This window comes from Podarcis vaucheri (assembly GCF_965113315.1).
Source record: "Podarcis vaucheri genome assembly, chromosome: 3".
NCBI lineage: Eukaryota > Metazoa > Chordata > Lepidosauria > Squamata > Lacertidae > Podarcis > Podarcis vaucheri.
In genome coordinates, this window is record NC_138761.1 from 23,405,113 (window position 1) to 23,419,725 (window position 14,613).

General features: G+C 43.6%; 1 protein-coding gene across 5 annotated transcripts in view; it reads left to right on the plus strand.

Moving 5' to 3' along the window:
• Nucleotides 1–14,613, plus strand: part of THADA (THADA armadillo repeat containing) — a 161,150-nt gene that overhangs the window by 102,795 nt on the left and 43,742 nt on the right. For all 5 annotated transcript variants that reach the window (XM_082217226.1, XM_082217222.1, XM_082217223.1 and 2 more), the window contains 2 exons: nt 4,377–4,492; nt 10,898–10,983. In XM_082217226.1, coding sequence (XP_082073352.1) covers nt 4,377–4,492; nt 10,898–10,983 — 202 coding nt within the window. The remainder of the gene's footprint in view (nt 1–4,376; nt 4,493–10,897; nt 10,984–14,613) is intronic.

A 14,613-nucleotide genomic window follows, 5' to 3' on the forward strand; every position in this document is an offset into this window, starting at 1 on the left:
ACCTTCACCAGTGCTGCATTTTTTCCAGCTTACTATTTGCACAGTGTTTTATTTCAGCTGCTGAAACATCTGTATTTTTTCAGGGAGTGCTGAAAATGTGCACTATAGAGTGATGTCAGTTTACTTTACTTTCAAGAACCGTTTAGCTGAACAATCAGAGTATTGTTTCGTTCTCCCAGCTAGGAATGTGAGTATTTTTATTGTATACTTGATTCTCCAAAGTAGGCTGAGGGCATATAAGCAGACATTTTATGAATCCAGGTTAGCTCGAGGGAAGGAAGCTTTAACCTTTTGAGTTCATGGAGAGACAAATACAGAAACCAGGAAACTTAAAAATTATCTGTATTTTGAAAGGCCATTTCTGTATGAAGGTTTCTTAGCGGGGGGGAAGATTGCAGGCTTCCTTTTTAAAATGTCTTCGGCTCTGTGGTGCTTATGTTAAAATTAAAAGGTCTCATCCGTGGATACTCTGAAACAGTTTATTGCTGCTTTCAGTGGTGTGTGGTGAAATTTTTTGTAGGGGAACAGTTAGAGCCAGAGACACCAGCTTGCAAGTGCGATTAGGGGTGGGTGATGTATGAGCATTGGCTCCTTCCCTAACCAGGGCAGAAGTTTCCCGGGCTTTGGGAAAGAGGCACCAGGCCTCTGGCAAGATGCTGGAGCTCTGCTGCCCCCTTCGTAAAGCTAGGTGGGCTTTGGGATGGTGGTGGGGAGGGCTCTTGAACCCGTTAGAGCAGGTATGGCCAAACTTGGCCCTCCAGCTGTTTGGGGACTACAACTCCCATCATCCCTAGCTAACAGGACCAGTGGTCAGGGAGGATGGGAACCGTAGTCCCAAAACAGCTGCAGGGCCAGGTTTGGCCATGCCTGCGTTAGAGCATCGTGCCTCTCTTCCTAAGCTGGGCAGAAGCTTCCCGGGGCTTGGAAAGGAACATATAGGGGACTAGCTTAGTCCCCCTAGTCCAATGACCGCGTGCCACTGGCTGCTTTCGTGAAATCAGATCTTTTTTTTATTAAAATGTTGATTTAATAAATGCAGATGTGATTTTGCTGCATTTTGAATATAAAATGTGGTGGTGTGTTATCTGTCTTGACACACAATACGACATTTTTTTGGCATTGTATTAAATTAGGTTTGCCATGCTGCTCAAGTAGCATCAGCTGACAACTGCCTGTTGTTTGACCACTTCCAAATATTCCAAAAGTGTTGCCATTTAGATGGCAGCTTAACCTTCCTTATTAAAGGCATCTCCAGACACTGACACTCAGCAGTGCCAAAGGTCTGCCTGGCACCAAAATGAATATCTTTTTGAAACCAGGTTAAAACTTACCTTGCCCTTAGGCATTTGATGGCATGTGATGGGTTGCTATTACTGGCCTCCTATGTCATCTGTTGCAGATGTGCAAGTAACTAGGTGTAGGATTGGAATTTAGTATTAATGGTTTAAATCAAGTAGTTTAAATGAAGAAAAAGAAGTGCATGCTCGTGAATAGTTTGGGTTGATTAAATTAAGCAAATATTCATGACAAAACTTCCATTTAAAGCAGACATAGGCAAACTCTGGCCCCCAGATGTTTTGGGACTACAACTCCCATCATCCCTGACCACTGGTCCTGCTAGCTAGGGATGATGGGAGTTGTAGTCCCAAAACATCTGGAGGGCCGAGTTTGTCTATGCCTGATTTAAAACACTTCCTTAGTAGCTACATTTCAGTTTATTAGACCTGGAGTGGATTAAACCTTGAAGAATAGCAATGTTCAACTTTTTATGAAGCAATTTTCTTTGTGTCCTTGGTATTTTACATTTAAATAGATATTGAGCAGTATGAAGCCTTGAACCAGGATGGTGTAAAAGGATGTTCGTCTGCCTAGCAGCTGTTTTCATGTGCCTTAAGGTCCTCTGTGGAAACTTGCCTCTGGAATTCAGAAATAAAAATGGATGCACTCCTCTGTTTTTTTGTGGCACGTCCTCTTTCCATGCCAAGTATCGCTGCATGAGTGGCCCCTTCGTACTTTATATGTTGCTGAAGGCTGTTCCCCTGCTAGTGTGTGCTGGTTTTCTAAACGGGACGAAGGAGGTAGCCCCTGGTGTGAAAACAGATGTTGCAAAAACATGCGCCTCAGTTTTTATCCCTGGAACAGAGGAAAAAGTTGGGGAAGTAGAGACCTGAGAACTGATCCTTGTACATTGGGCCATATTTATTTTGCAGCACATGATACAAAGTCCATAAGGGTTTTCAGTTCCAGTGCATTGTTTGCTTTTTGTGTTATAACTGTCCTTGTGTCACCTTCTCTGGAAGCACAGTTGTTGGTGAATGTGCAGATATGTGCATCCTGGCGCATTATGTAAATTCCCAGTGGATCCAAGTAATCATGCCAGTATATATTTTGCCTCAGTTGTCAAACACCAGCCTGTACCAATAGAAGGCCAATGGGTAGCAGATGATAAAGAGCACCCTGTAGCTCTTCCTAAAAGGCATTACTGAAGAAGCAGATACTGAGGATGGGTTTGAGGGAGCTGATTTTTGAATTACTGTTTGCTTCAGAAGACTCACAAGGCAGCATGGCAGATACACAGGATCTGACCGGAGGTAACAGTTTGTTTTAGATCCCTAAACTGTTATGCCATGGTCATAATTTCGTAACAGAAATAAATCTTCAGAACAAACATGCGTCTTGGTTTATGTTTCCTTTTCCTATTTAATGTTCAGTGAACTAGGAAACCGGTTTGTGGGTTTTTTTGTTGTTTAAAACTGTTTGTTCCTGGTAGTCTATCCATGTATGTTCACCCTTTTCTGTTTCCAACTTTTGATGAGGAAACTACAAATCTCAGTTTCAGGGATGGTCTTGTTAGTGTTTTTAGAAAATGATGCTGATGCAGCCTGGATAGCACAGCTGAAAGACGGCACTGTTATTTTTCAAAAAGCCAAGCTGGAGCTTACGACGATTCACAAAAACACATTTGTTCCTTTTCCAAGTAAGCTGAGCAAATAGGGTTTTTATTTACACATTCGTCAACAAGTTGTCATTTTAGTTATGTTAATTTTTTAATAAAAAATGGTGCTTAGAATATATTTCTGTTTTGAAAGCCATTGCACTGCATGACTTTGGGCTAGTACATGCCCGGTATGTGAGTGGGCTTTAGGAACTGGGCCTTGTGAACTTTTGGGATCTCCCCTATTCCATGGTACATTCTCGACAACCACTTCTATTCTGGTTTGATATTAAATAAGAGGTTTGCCAGAACCAGATAAAACTCTAAATTCCCTGAGAACCTGGAATTGCGGGGAGCAAATATTTGTAATCTGATTTGGAAACTTAAGCTGGTCCAAAAACCCAGCTGCCAGATTACTGACTTGGGGCCATTTGGAATTTATATAACCCCTGTTTTACAACAGTTACAGTAGTTGCCAGATAGTTTATAGTCCAATTGAAAATTATTTTGGATTCCAAAAATTATTATGTATCCTTCAGTCCTCCATAGTTGGGGTGGGATAAGACTCTGTGGCTATTGCATGAAATTTAATCAGTTTTATTTTCTGAGCTATTACTATCAGTTTCTGCTTTTGCTTCTTGATATTTCTCATGGAATTTATCATGGAATCCCAAAATTCTAAGGTTTGCCAGGATTTAAAGAAGCATCTTTGCCCTTTCATGTGTCATAGTCCGTATTATTTTTTTATTTAAGAAAACGTATTTCCCCACAGGCCTTCACATCTCTAGTGACATTTCATTTTCTTGGTTTATATGTAACATTGTATAATAACTGGATGGTTTTGCTTAGAGAGAAGGTATCCTAATGATTAATAATAAGGTCCTGGGTCCCATCTATTCAAAATGCAACATTAAAAACATTGTAAAACAAATTACAGTTGCAAGAATATGGGTCCTTAAACATCTAAAGTGTCAAAGACCAGATTTGAAATTAGAAATGTTAATACCAAATAAATGTATTAATGTTATTAACTCCTGAGATTACTTGTTTTGCATATGTGCAAGGATGCCGCTCATGGTAAATAAACATAGTGCATTTTTGGTTTTGGTGCAAATTATCTTGCTGTTGATCTGCATATTGTATTAGTCAGTCTTCATAATTTTTCATGTCATGGAAAAGAAAAGCTGGGTAAAAGTAGGGAGTTTGCTCAGTGAAATGAAGGCTGATTGGAAGGCCGAAGGCTGTGACTAAGGGATGTATCTTCACAGTTAATCCAGAGCCAACAAGCCCTTTCTGTACAAATTGTAGAGGGTCATTCTGCAGGTGGCTGGGCTTGATTCCCTGTAGACTTATTTTTGATCACTGCCAAAAGCTAAGGAACTGGATATTTGGAAAATATTTTCACAGCAGTCTGCAACTTCTTTATTTTATTTTGATGTAGGTCTTTCACTTGCTGCAGTCCTATTTGGAGTCTAAACACAGGGCTAATTCAGACTTTCTGCAAGGCCTGAGAAGCATCATAACTTGTATTGAAGCCAAACTGTGGTTGGCTAAGTGGTAGGTAAAAACTCTTTACCTATAAATGAATTTATCACAGATTAATAATAAGTTGTAGGGTTGAAATAATTTTTTGTATTCCCCCCCTTTCCCTCAGTAAATATGGAGATAAGTGTTATATGTCACTATTTCAGAGCATTTATTTTGTATTGTCATGTCAAAGAAGCTGAATCTCATTTTTGTGAATCAACTTAAAACAACAACAACATTCAAATACATATACAAATGTCTATTTTAGAAGTTGGGGGAGTAATGATATATCCAGTGCTTTTTACTGGGGGGACGCATACCCCTAAACATTTTGTGAATCTATGTACTTTTATCCATTTACTGTATTTACCGTATTTTTCGCCCAATAAGGCGCCCCACCCCATAGGACGCACCTAGGGTTTTTTTGGGGGGAAATAAAGAAAAAAAATTATTTCCCCCCTAGGCGCGGGGCTGGCGCAGGGGAAGCCTGAGCTTCCCCCAATCCCAGCCCCGAGAACAGCCTGCTATCCGCAAGCCTAGGGAGGCCAGCGGTAAGTCGCGCCTGTCTCCCCAGGCTTCGGAATGCAGGCAGCTCTGCGCAGCCATCGGGAGGCGGGCGCGACTTCGTGCCCCGCTCCGTATGGCTGCACAGAGCTGTGCTCGCCCCGGGACAGCAGGCAGCTCTGCGCAGCCATCGGGAGGCGGGCGCGACTTCGCGCCCCGCTCCTGATGGCTGTGCAGAGCTGCGCTTGCCCCAGGACTGCAGGCAGCTCTGCGCAACCCTCGGGAGGTGGGCGCGAAGTGGCGCCGGTCTCCCGAGGGTTGTGCAGAGCTTCCTGAAGCCTGGAGAGCGAGGGGGGTCGGTGCGCACCCTCTCGCTCTCCAGGCTTCAGCGAAAGCTTGCATTCGCCCCATAGGATGCACACACATTTCCCCTTCATTTTTGGAGGGGGGAAAGTGCGTCCTATAGGGCGAAAAATACGGTATTTCCCCCGATTTGAACTGTAAAATGGTGAGGGGGGGGGTGAGTCAAAATGAGAGAACCTCTAAACTTTTTTTTAAGGAAAAAGGCACTGGATGTATCAGTACTTTAAAGTAGCAAATAGATTGAAATATTAATTAGCAAAGCTGACGCTGCCAATTATGGAGCGTATTATTAGAATACCATGGATTAACTATGCTGACAATAGCTGTTGGACACATTGCACTGCAAAATGTTAACCTAAACTCAGCTAAATGTTAATGGATACAGAAATGTGCAGCAGTAGCCTATGTATATTCTGCTCCACGGGTTTTGTTTGTTAAATTTTCATACAGCCCTTCATCCACCTCATTCTCTGAAACCACTAGAGCAAGAAGACTGCAAGAGTTGTCCATACTAATCATCTATCCAGTGGTTCCCAATTGCTGGTCTGCGGACCCGAGGGGGGTCCTCATAACCCACCCAGTGAATCCTTGAGATGACATGGGGTTGGGGGGTAAACTCCCATTCCTTGCGGGGGCACAATTAATGCCAGCACCTTCTGTCAAGAGTCTGGGTGTAACCTTCAGTGCCTCCCTCTCTATGGAGGCGCAGGTTGCAGCTACAGCAAAGGCAGCATTTTTCCATCTCTGCCGTGCTAAGCAGTTGGTTCCTTACCTTTCCCGCCCTGATCTAGCCACTGTGATCCATGCGATGGTCACTTCCAGGCTCGATTATTGTAATTCGCTCTACGTGGGGCTGCCCATGAAGCTGACCCAGAAACTCCAGCGGGTGCAGAATGCCACGGCGAGGCTACTTATGGGGTCTTTGCCATGGGATCACATTAATCCAGTGCTTTACCAGCTGCACTGGCTCCCGGTGGAGTACAGGGTCAGGTTTAAGGTGCTGGTTTTAACCTTTAAATCCCTATATGGCCTGGGACCCTCATAGCTACGGGAACGCCTCTCCTGGTATGCCCCACGGAGTAATTTACAGTCCGCAAACAATAATGTTTTGGAGGTCCTGGGCCTCAAGGAAGTTAGACTGGCCTCAACCAGAGCCAGGGCCTTTTTGGCCCTGGCCCCAGTCTGGTGGAATGCTCTGTCGCAAGAGACCAGGGCTCTGTAGGACTTAACATGTTTCTGCAGGAGCCTGCAAGACGGAGCTGTTCCGCCAAGCCTTTGGTCAGGGTCCAGTCTGACCCCACTCTTTTTACAAGACCTTGCATATAAGCGGCCTCTCTAACTCTTCTCACCGGCTCATACGAATAGCTGAGCCTTGTGAGCACTTAATGTTCCCAACCCTTATAGTTATAGTTATAAATTGTGGGTTGCCATCTGATTTATTCTGATTTTAATCTGTATTTCAGTCAATTGCTGGATTTTATGTTTTAATGTATTATATACTTTGATGTTAACCGCCCTTAGCCCAGTTTGGCTGGGGAGGGTGGGATATAAATAAATAAATTATTATTATTATTATTATTATTATTATTATTATTCAAATAACAAAAACTACAATAGAGAGATCAAATTTTTCAAAAGTTGGTAGTCCATGCCCTGGTTTGGATTCTATTATTTAAAACAACTCAGTGTTCATCCTGTTACCAAATTGACTGCACATTCCTGTGCATATCTGCTCAGAAGTAAGTCTTACTGTGTTGAGTGGCACTTACTTCTTAGTCACAGAATTTATTCCGTTTGCCCTCAGAAAACTCGATTGAAGTTTGTTTCTAATGAGTAGTAAACAGGGTTTTCCTGAGGAAAGCAGTGGGGCAACAAATAAAAACTTCTTGGACTCGTTCCTGGAAAAAATGGGTGAAGTATGGATGAGACCTAAGTGTGTATGGAATTGCAGACTATGGAGTTATAACTAGCCGAACAGCTAGTTATTGATTAAAATAGATCGATATTCAAGTAATCAATACTTCATTCTACAGAAATATAGTTTAACTGTGAACATAAACCAATTGTCTCTCACTCTTGTTAGGAATTAGAAACACACCAGTCTTGCTCAATAGAACAGGAGTTACCTTTAGTTTAGTAACTCGGAAAAGTATCTCAGTGACTTGCTTAGAAGTAGATCTGTGTTTCATTAAGATCTACCACACCTGCCAAAACACCAAAGGTGTAGTTTATGTGGTAATCATTATATTGGTCCCTACATTCTCTTAAGTGTGTTGCATGACTAATGATGTGTGAAAGTGATGTCAAACAATTAGGTCGTGTCATGCGTTGATTTTATAATTTCCAGGGATTTATTTGTCTATTTACTAGGGAGTAAGAAAGAAAGAACACCAGGAGCTATTATAATATGTATTCTGATGCATTTTACAAACATACCACAGATAAAATGCACCAGACAACTAAAACAGTGACTTTTGTCATTTTACTATGTATATATTTATTTATTTATTCATTGATGAGTTATGACTTAGTGCTTGTACATCAAGCAATTAATGTCCTAGGTTTATTTAAACTTAATTTCAGGGTTTCTATTGAATACTGTCCTAGGTGGATTTATGATTAATGTACAAACATGTGTTTAATTTCTTGCTTAAGTTCCCTTCCACCCCCACCCAAGTACTTACCCTTAAATTGCCTCCAGGTGTCTTGGAGTTAAGTATTTCCTCTTTGAGTTTCTGTGTTCCTAAGATTAGTTCATCAGTCCATGGAAAGTTGCCTGATTAAGGATTAGTTAGTGGTTCTTCATGGTCTCTTGAGTTCTAGGGAAACGGTAGGGAGGTAGAAATCCTAATAATAATTGATTCCATAGAAACTTGGGGAAAGCTGTGTATTGTATAACAGTTCAGACATTTAGGAGTCTCGATAAATTCTTCCTTGTGGATGTGCAAGCCTCCCAGACCCTGCATATACATTATATTTCATGCACAGATTTGAGCCATCTGTTTCTATGAATATGCCTAGTATGAGGGAGGTTCCTAAATATATAGGGTATTTTGTGAGCAAAAGGACAATATTTGGAAACAGAATTTTTGTCACATTTTTGTACAAGGGCATATATACCTAGCCTAACTCTTAAGGTCATCTCCTGAGGCCGTCTCCCAATGATGAGGAATGAGTAGCTACTAAAGATAGGATCTTTTTAGTGGTAGCACCCCAGTTGTTGGATGCCCTCCACAGAGAGGCTCTCCTGGCACCCACCCTGTTATGTATTCAGTGGTCTGTGTTTGCCTGAGTTTGAGCCTGGACTAAGGATTCTGAGCCCCTGTGTCCTGATTCGATACATGATATCCAATCACAGAACATTTCACGATTTGGGCCTCTGCCATTGGCCCTTAAACTCTGAGTCATGATTTGCAGCTTGGAAGTTTAGACCAGTGTTTCCCAACCGGTGTTCCGCGGCACACTAGTGTGCCGTGAGATGTTGCCTGGTGTGCCGCGAGATGTTGCCTGGAGGGAGGCGGGCGAGTCCAAAAAAGGTTTGGAAACACTGCTCTAACACACGCCAGCCGGGGTCTGCTTCCGCGTTGCATCAGCTTCCTCGCTCTCGGCGCTCTGCTTGCCAGCCTGGTGGCCTCTGCCCCGCCCCGAGACTGGAAGGGAGGGGCGGGGCTTCCACGGCGGCTGCGTCTCTGGCTCTTTCGACTCATTCCTCCTCTGAGTGGGCTTGAAAGAGCGGCCGATGGATGAATCGGCCGGCGACCCTGAAGCCTTGTGCAAAGTAGAGGAGGCGGAGAAGCGACGGCAGGGAGCTTAGGCGCCGCATCCGGCTCATTGCGGGAAGTCAAGATGGCGGCGGGTAAGTGTGGGAAGCAGCTTTTCCCCTCCGCCGCCCCCCTCTCACCGGGAATAAAGGGGCCCCCGCTGGGGGGTGACGTTGTAGAACGCAGAGTTCTTATTTTGGGAAGGTTTGAGGGGTCGGACTAAGCGGGTTGGGGGCTGGTCTGGGCTTCTGCTCCCTCCCCTCCCCACGGAGTGTACCTGCGGTGCAAGGAGGCGCTCTGAGCCACTGCTCTGGGAAAGGAAGGAGGGCGAGGCGAGGTGGCCTGGCCAAGTGCAGGGGAGACCCGTAGTGGGGAGCAGGGGGAGGAGGAGGCACCGAGGAATGGAGGCGGGGGAGACTCCCTCGCTTTGCAGAAACTGCAAAAAACGAGGCAGGAATTGGGTTTGTTTTTGTAGCTCAGGACGTGCTTCGCTTCTGGTGTGCCTAAGGCGGCCGCCCCAATTATCCCCTAGCCCGTCTTTCCAGGTGCTGCCCCCCCTCCACAAAGGGCCATAGAACTGTAGAGTTGGCAGGGGTCCCAAGGGTCATCTAGTCTTAAGTTTCTCTTTCAAAAAGGAAACGTGGGTTAAAGCGGCGACGCCGCCCCCCACTCACTTTCCTGCTCTGGCTTCCCTAACAGTTTTCCGAGTTGCGTCACTGGATCCAGCCCCCTTTTCCACAGGTGACACGGGCCTGGAGGGAGGGAAAGAGGGCTTTACGTCACACACAAAGGCAGCTTCCTAGAAGCGCTCCGGGCCGGCGCTGTTTCGCCGAAGGACCCCCACCCTCAGCTCCTTCAGAAAGGACTGGAGCGGAATAGCCCTTTCTCTTCTTCCCCAACCCTTGTCGTTGGAGGAGTCCCTCAGTCCCTCGCTTTGCTGCCTCCTCCCCCCCCACCCCCAAAGCTTGGAGGTTCCCCGGCAAGGGGGAGGGGAAAAAATTGAAACTTACACTTTCGTGCGTCCCTCCCGGCGTGACGCTGCGCGCTGACGTCACGGGGCTGTAATGGTGGTGTGCCTCGAGATTTTTTTCATCAAACAAGTGTGCCTTTGCCCAAAAAAGGTTGGGAAACACTGGTTTAGACAGCCAATCACATTGGGAGTGGGAGTGGCCCAGGCCTTAAGAAATGTATATAAGCAGTTGCTCTGCCCCTGTTGTCCAGTTCTGTTATTTCAATAAAGATTCTTGCTGTTATCACTGTGTCTTCCTTCATGGGAACCCACCTGCACTTCACACACTCTGGTCTTTTTAGCACCAGGTGAAGACCTTTTTAGTCTTTCACACTTTTAAGAAAGTGTTTAGTATTCCGAGATCTCTTAATCTGTTATCCTCTGTTGTTTTTATTCTGGTTTTGTATTGTAAGGTTTAGATACTATTTTAGATTTTAGGTATTACTCTGTTTTATAATTTAATTCTTTGTTATAAACCACCCAGAGAACTTTGATTGTTGGACAGTGTAAAAGTGGGACAAGTAAGAAAAAAAATAAAAGAAGTTTTATCTTGAATAGAGCATGACTTGACTGTAGGAAGTAGTTTTGCTATAGATTGTGTGGCTTTTTTCATTGTAACATTTGGTAGATCATCCTCGGATTATTTAGAAATGTGATGTAGGCATTGGCTGGTTACATACATTTTACATGAGCAGGACCTGACAGGAATTTAATATCCTCCTAATGGGTTGTTGGTTTAAGGGGCAATTTTAAAGTATTTTAAAGCCATTTAACTTATGCCAATGACTTTGTTTCTAGGCAGAATCCTTGCTTGGTGACTAGATCGACATATCTCGATATACTTACTCTGCTGAATAATTACCTTGGGAAATCCAAAATAAAAGGTGAGTTTGAGCTAATGTATCGCTTTCTTGCCAGTAAGAGAAAGAAAGAGAGCTGTACTCCAGGTGATATCAAGCTAAGCCATATTCTGTGTAGACCTATTGAAATAAATTGACTTAATTTACTTTAGATGCATTGCAGTCATGGGCCTGATCCAGCAAGTGGTTCTTACGTTCTTTGGTTATCATATTCTTAAAACTATTTTCAACCAATGTACTGGTTAATGTGACATGGCAACTTTGAAACTATGACTTACTGATACAGTGCAAACTTGCAAGCTTCCAGAGAGATGCTTCCAGTTGCTTCGCTCTTCCCCTTTACTCCTGGGCTGAGCTGAGACAAAGTTTGGCCTAGCACAGAGCTTTCCAAACTGTGTGTCACGACACATTAGTGTGTCGGCTGCAGTGTGTAGTTGTGTCGCGTGAACACTTCCCACAATCCTCCCTGGACTGGAAAGGGAGTTTAACCTCCAGTTTGCTAGTAAAACTGAATTAACGTGTCGCGAAATGATGTGTGTCTAAAAAGAGTGTCATCAACATGAAATGTTTGGAAAGCTCTAGCTTAGCATGTCATGTGATCCTGGGCTTGTGCTTATGCTCTCTCCTCACTCGCCATAAACTCTAGTGATGTGAGAGTCCAAAACAGTCTAAAACAGAAAAATGAGACTGCATGCATTTTTTCATCAGTAATTCATAAATACCTTAACAAGTTCTCCACTACACAGGCATGCTATTATTAAAAGTGGCGTTCAGTCTCTTTCTTATCTAAGACAAACATATTTTCCAGTTTTCATTGTTAATTAGAATGCATGGTTCTTATAACTTCATTTTCTGCCAAATGCAATAGATACGTTTCAGCTGTATTTCTGTTTTGCTTTAACCCCAAATATGTTTTTTTGTGACCTATTGCTGAAAATGGTAGTGAACTGTTTATTTAAATGATAAGCCGGTCGTAAGTTGTACATCATTTTAATAATGTATTTGTGTCATACTTGCTCTTTAAAAAAGTGGAATATTCCTTAAAGAAGCATTCTTACAGTCATAAAAAACTGAGAATAGCCATGAAAAATAGCTTAAAATGCTGGTATATGTGCACACTAATCAAAACTAAGGGGCAGAAACAAATATCAGAGCTGATGCTGATGTAATGTTAACTTTCTTTACTTAAATCTCTGAGAAGTATGATCAAAATAAATTAAGAGTATAGAAACATTGGCAGAAAATATACACTTGCCAGGGTCGTGGGTTTTGAGGTCCATGTTGGGCAAAAGATTCCTGCATTGCAAAGGGGTTGGGCTAGATCAGGCTTCCTCAACCTCAGCCCTCCAGATGCTTAGAGACTACAATTCCCATCATCCCTGACTAGCTAGGGATCATGGGAGTTGTAGGCCAAAAACATCTGGAGGGCCGAGATTGAGGAAGCCTGGACTAGATGATCACCGTGATCCCTTCCAACTCTATGATTATATGATTTAATCAGGCTACATTTAACAAAATTCATCTGAATATTATTTTTATTACGTCATACATTTTCTGTGCAGATGGGTACGGTCAGTTTTTAGTGCAGGGGGCCAACTCTCCAAATACTTTTACCTTTGTGGGAAAAGAAGGGTGACAGGTTTTGTTTTTTAACCATTACTTTAAAGTGGTGACTGTTGCTGTCATGTCTGAGGGCAAAATGTACATCTTAAGTAAATTTAAACAGCTTCCTCTTTCCACTCTCACTCCATTGTAATGATTTTTTCCCTTTTCACCATTTCCTTTCAAATGTGAGGGAAGTATGAAATAAGCTCTCAACTTCTCATTTTATCCTATGTACGACATAGTCTCTCTCCCTTTTATGAGGCTTTGAACAAAGTTGAAGCAGCCACCATGTTGTAGAAAGCTGTGGCCTCTTTTCTTAGCTGAATATTCCATGCCTCCCACCAGTTCCCTGGTCACCAGTTCCTTGCACATGAGGTGCTTGTATACAGTGCACTGCAGTATGTGTGGATTGGGAAGGTCAGTGGATTGCGGCGCTGATCAAAATAGCTTCAGAAGAGAACCAGAATGAGGCACTTCATGGCCAAACTAGACACTGCATGCGAGATCTCCTGACTTCTTTTTTTTTAACCCTTAAAAGCAGTTGCAATAAGGAGAGTTACCGTACTTTTCGCTCCATAACATGCAGTTTTTTCCTACTAGAAAGTAAGGGGAAATGTCTGTGCGTGTTATGGAGCGAATGCCTACGGATGGCGGGGGAATCTGCTGCAGTCCTGAGCAGTCTGTGGCTCGCTTTGAAACAGCAAAGTGGGTGTAAACGGCTCCTGTCAGCTAGCGGAGCCGGGGAGGAGGGAGAGAACAGAGCGGGAGAGGAGAGGAGTCGCTTACACGAGTGTAAGCGGCTCCTGTCTGGTTGGCTGCTTTAAAACAACCCCGTGCTCTCTGTCCCTGCCTGCAGTTTTTTGCTGCCCGATTTTGGATTAGCCACTGTAGGGGCTGTGTGTGTGTGTGCTTGAGCTATCGTTCTCCTCCTCCTGCTTCCCGTTCACTCTCCCAGCGCCCCTGCGACTTTAGGATTGACACTCTGTGTCTGTGTGTGTGTGAGGGATCCTTCTCCTTCTCTTGCTTCCCGTTCACTCTCCCAGCGCCCCTGCGACTTCCAGTGCCCTGCAATTTTAGGGCCGGTTCTCTGCGTGTGTGTGTGTTTTGACCTCACTGCGCTGTTGGGGGAGAGTGTTGATCGCAATTTTTCTTGATTTGTCTCAGAGTGGTTACTGTCGTGGTTTCCTTGCCGGGGAGGAGGGAGAGAAGCAGAGCCTGCTTGTTTTAAAGGAGCAAAGCGGGAGAAGAGCCTCTCCTGCATTATCAGCAGCATCCTTCTCCACCCACCCCACACCTGCTCCTTGTCCCTTGAGTGCTTTTCCTTCCCTCCCCACTTAAAACGTGGTTACAAAGCACGGATCCACATGGATCCTCAGGATTTTTGCATTGGGCTACCCCAAACTTACCGTCAGATCACATGTCTGTGGCCACAGCATGAACCACAAAAATCATACACCCACTGTTTCGTTTAGAATATTTTTTTCTTGTTTTCCTCCTCTAAAAACTACGTGCGTGTTATGGTCAGGTGCTTGTTATAGAGCGAAAAATACGGTAATTTAGATTGAGGAAACAGTGCTGGGGAGAAGTGTTGGTCCCCTTCCATATTTTCCTAATCAAAACTTTCCTTCACCAGAATCTTCAAGGGAAAAGATGGGTACCTGTATCCACTTCCTGGAAGTTAATAACAGCTTTGATGGGGGATGTTTCATTGTTAAGATAAAATACTGACCAGACACAGATAGGTGGTATGGGGAGAGGCTAAATCTCTCGATTTGAATGCAGATAGTTTCCCCTCCAGCTTCTCATTCTTAGTTATGTTTGGAGTATTTAAATAACATCTGATACACAAAGAAGTATGATTGTAATTTGGTATACTGGTTGGCTGTTGTTATTTCATTCTGCAGGTCTGTATTACTTTACACACACACACACCCAGTTAGTTACCTGGTTTGTTTTTTTGGTGCCTACATACTTTTGTATGCAACATACAAAATACAAGATAAACAACAATTGAGGGGACAATTTTGATTTGAAAAATAATGCTGGGAG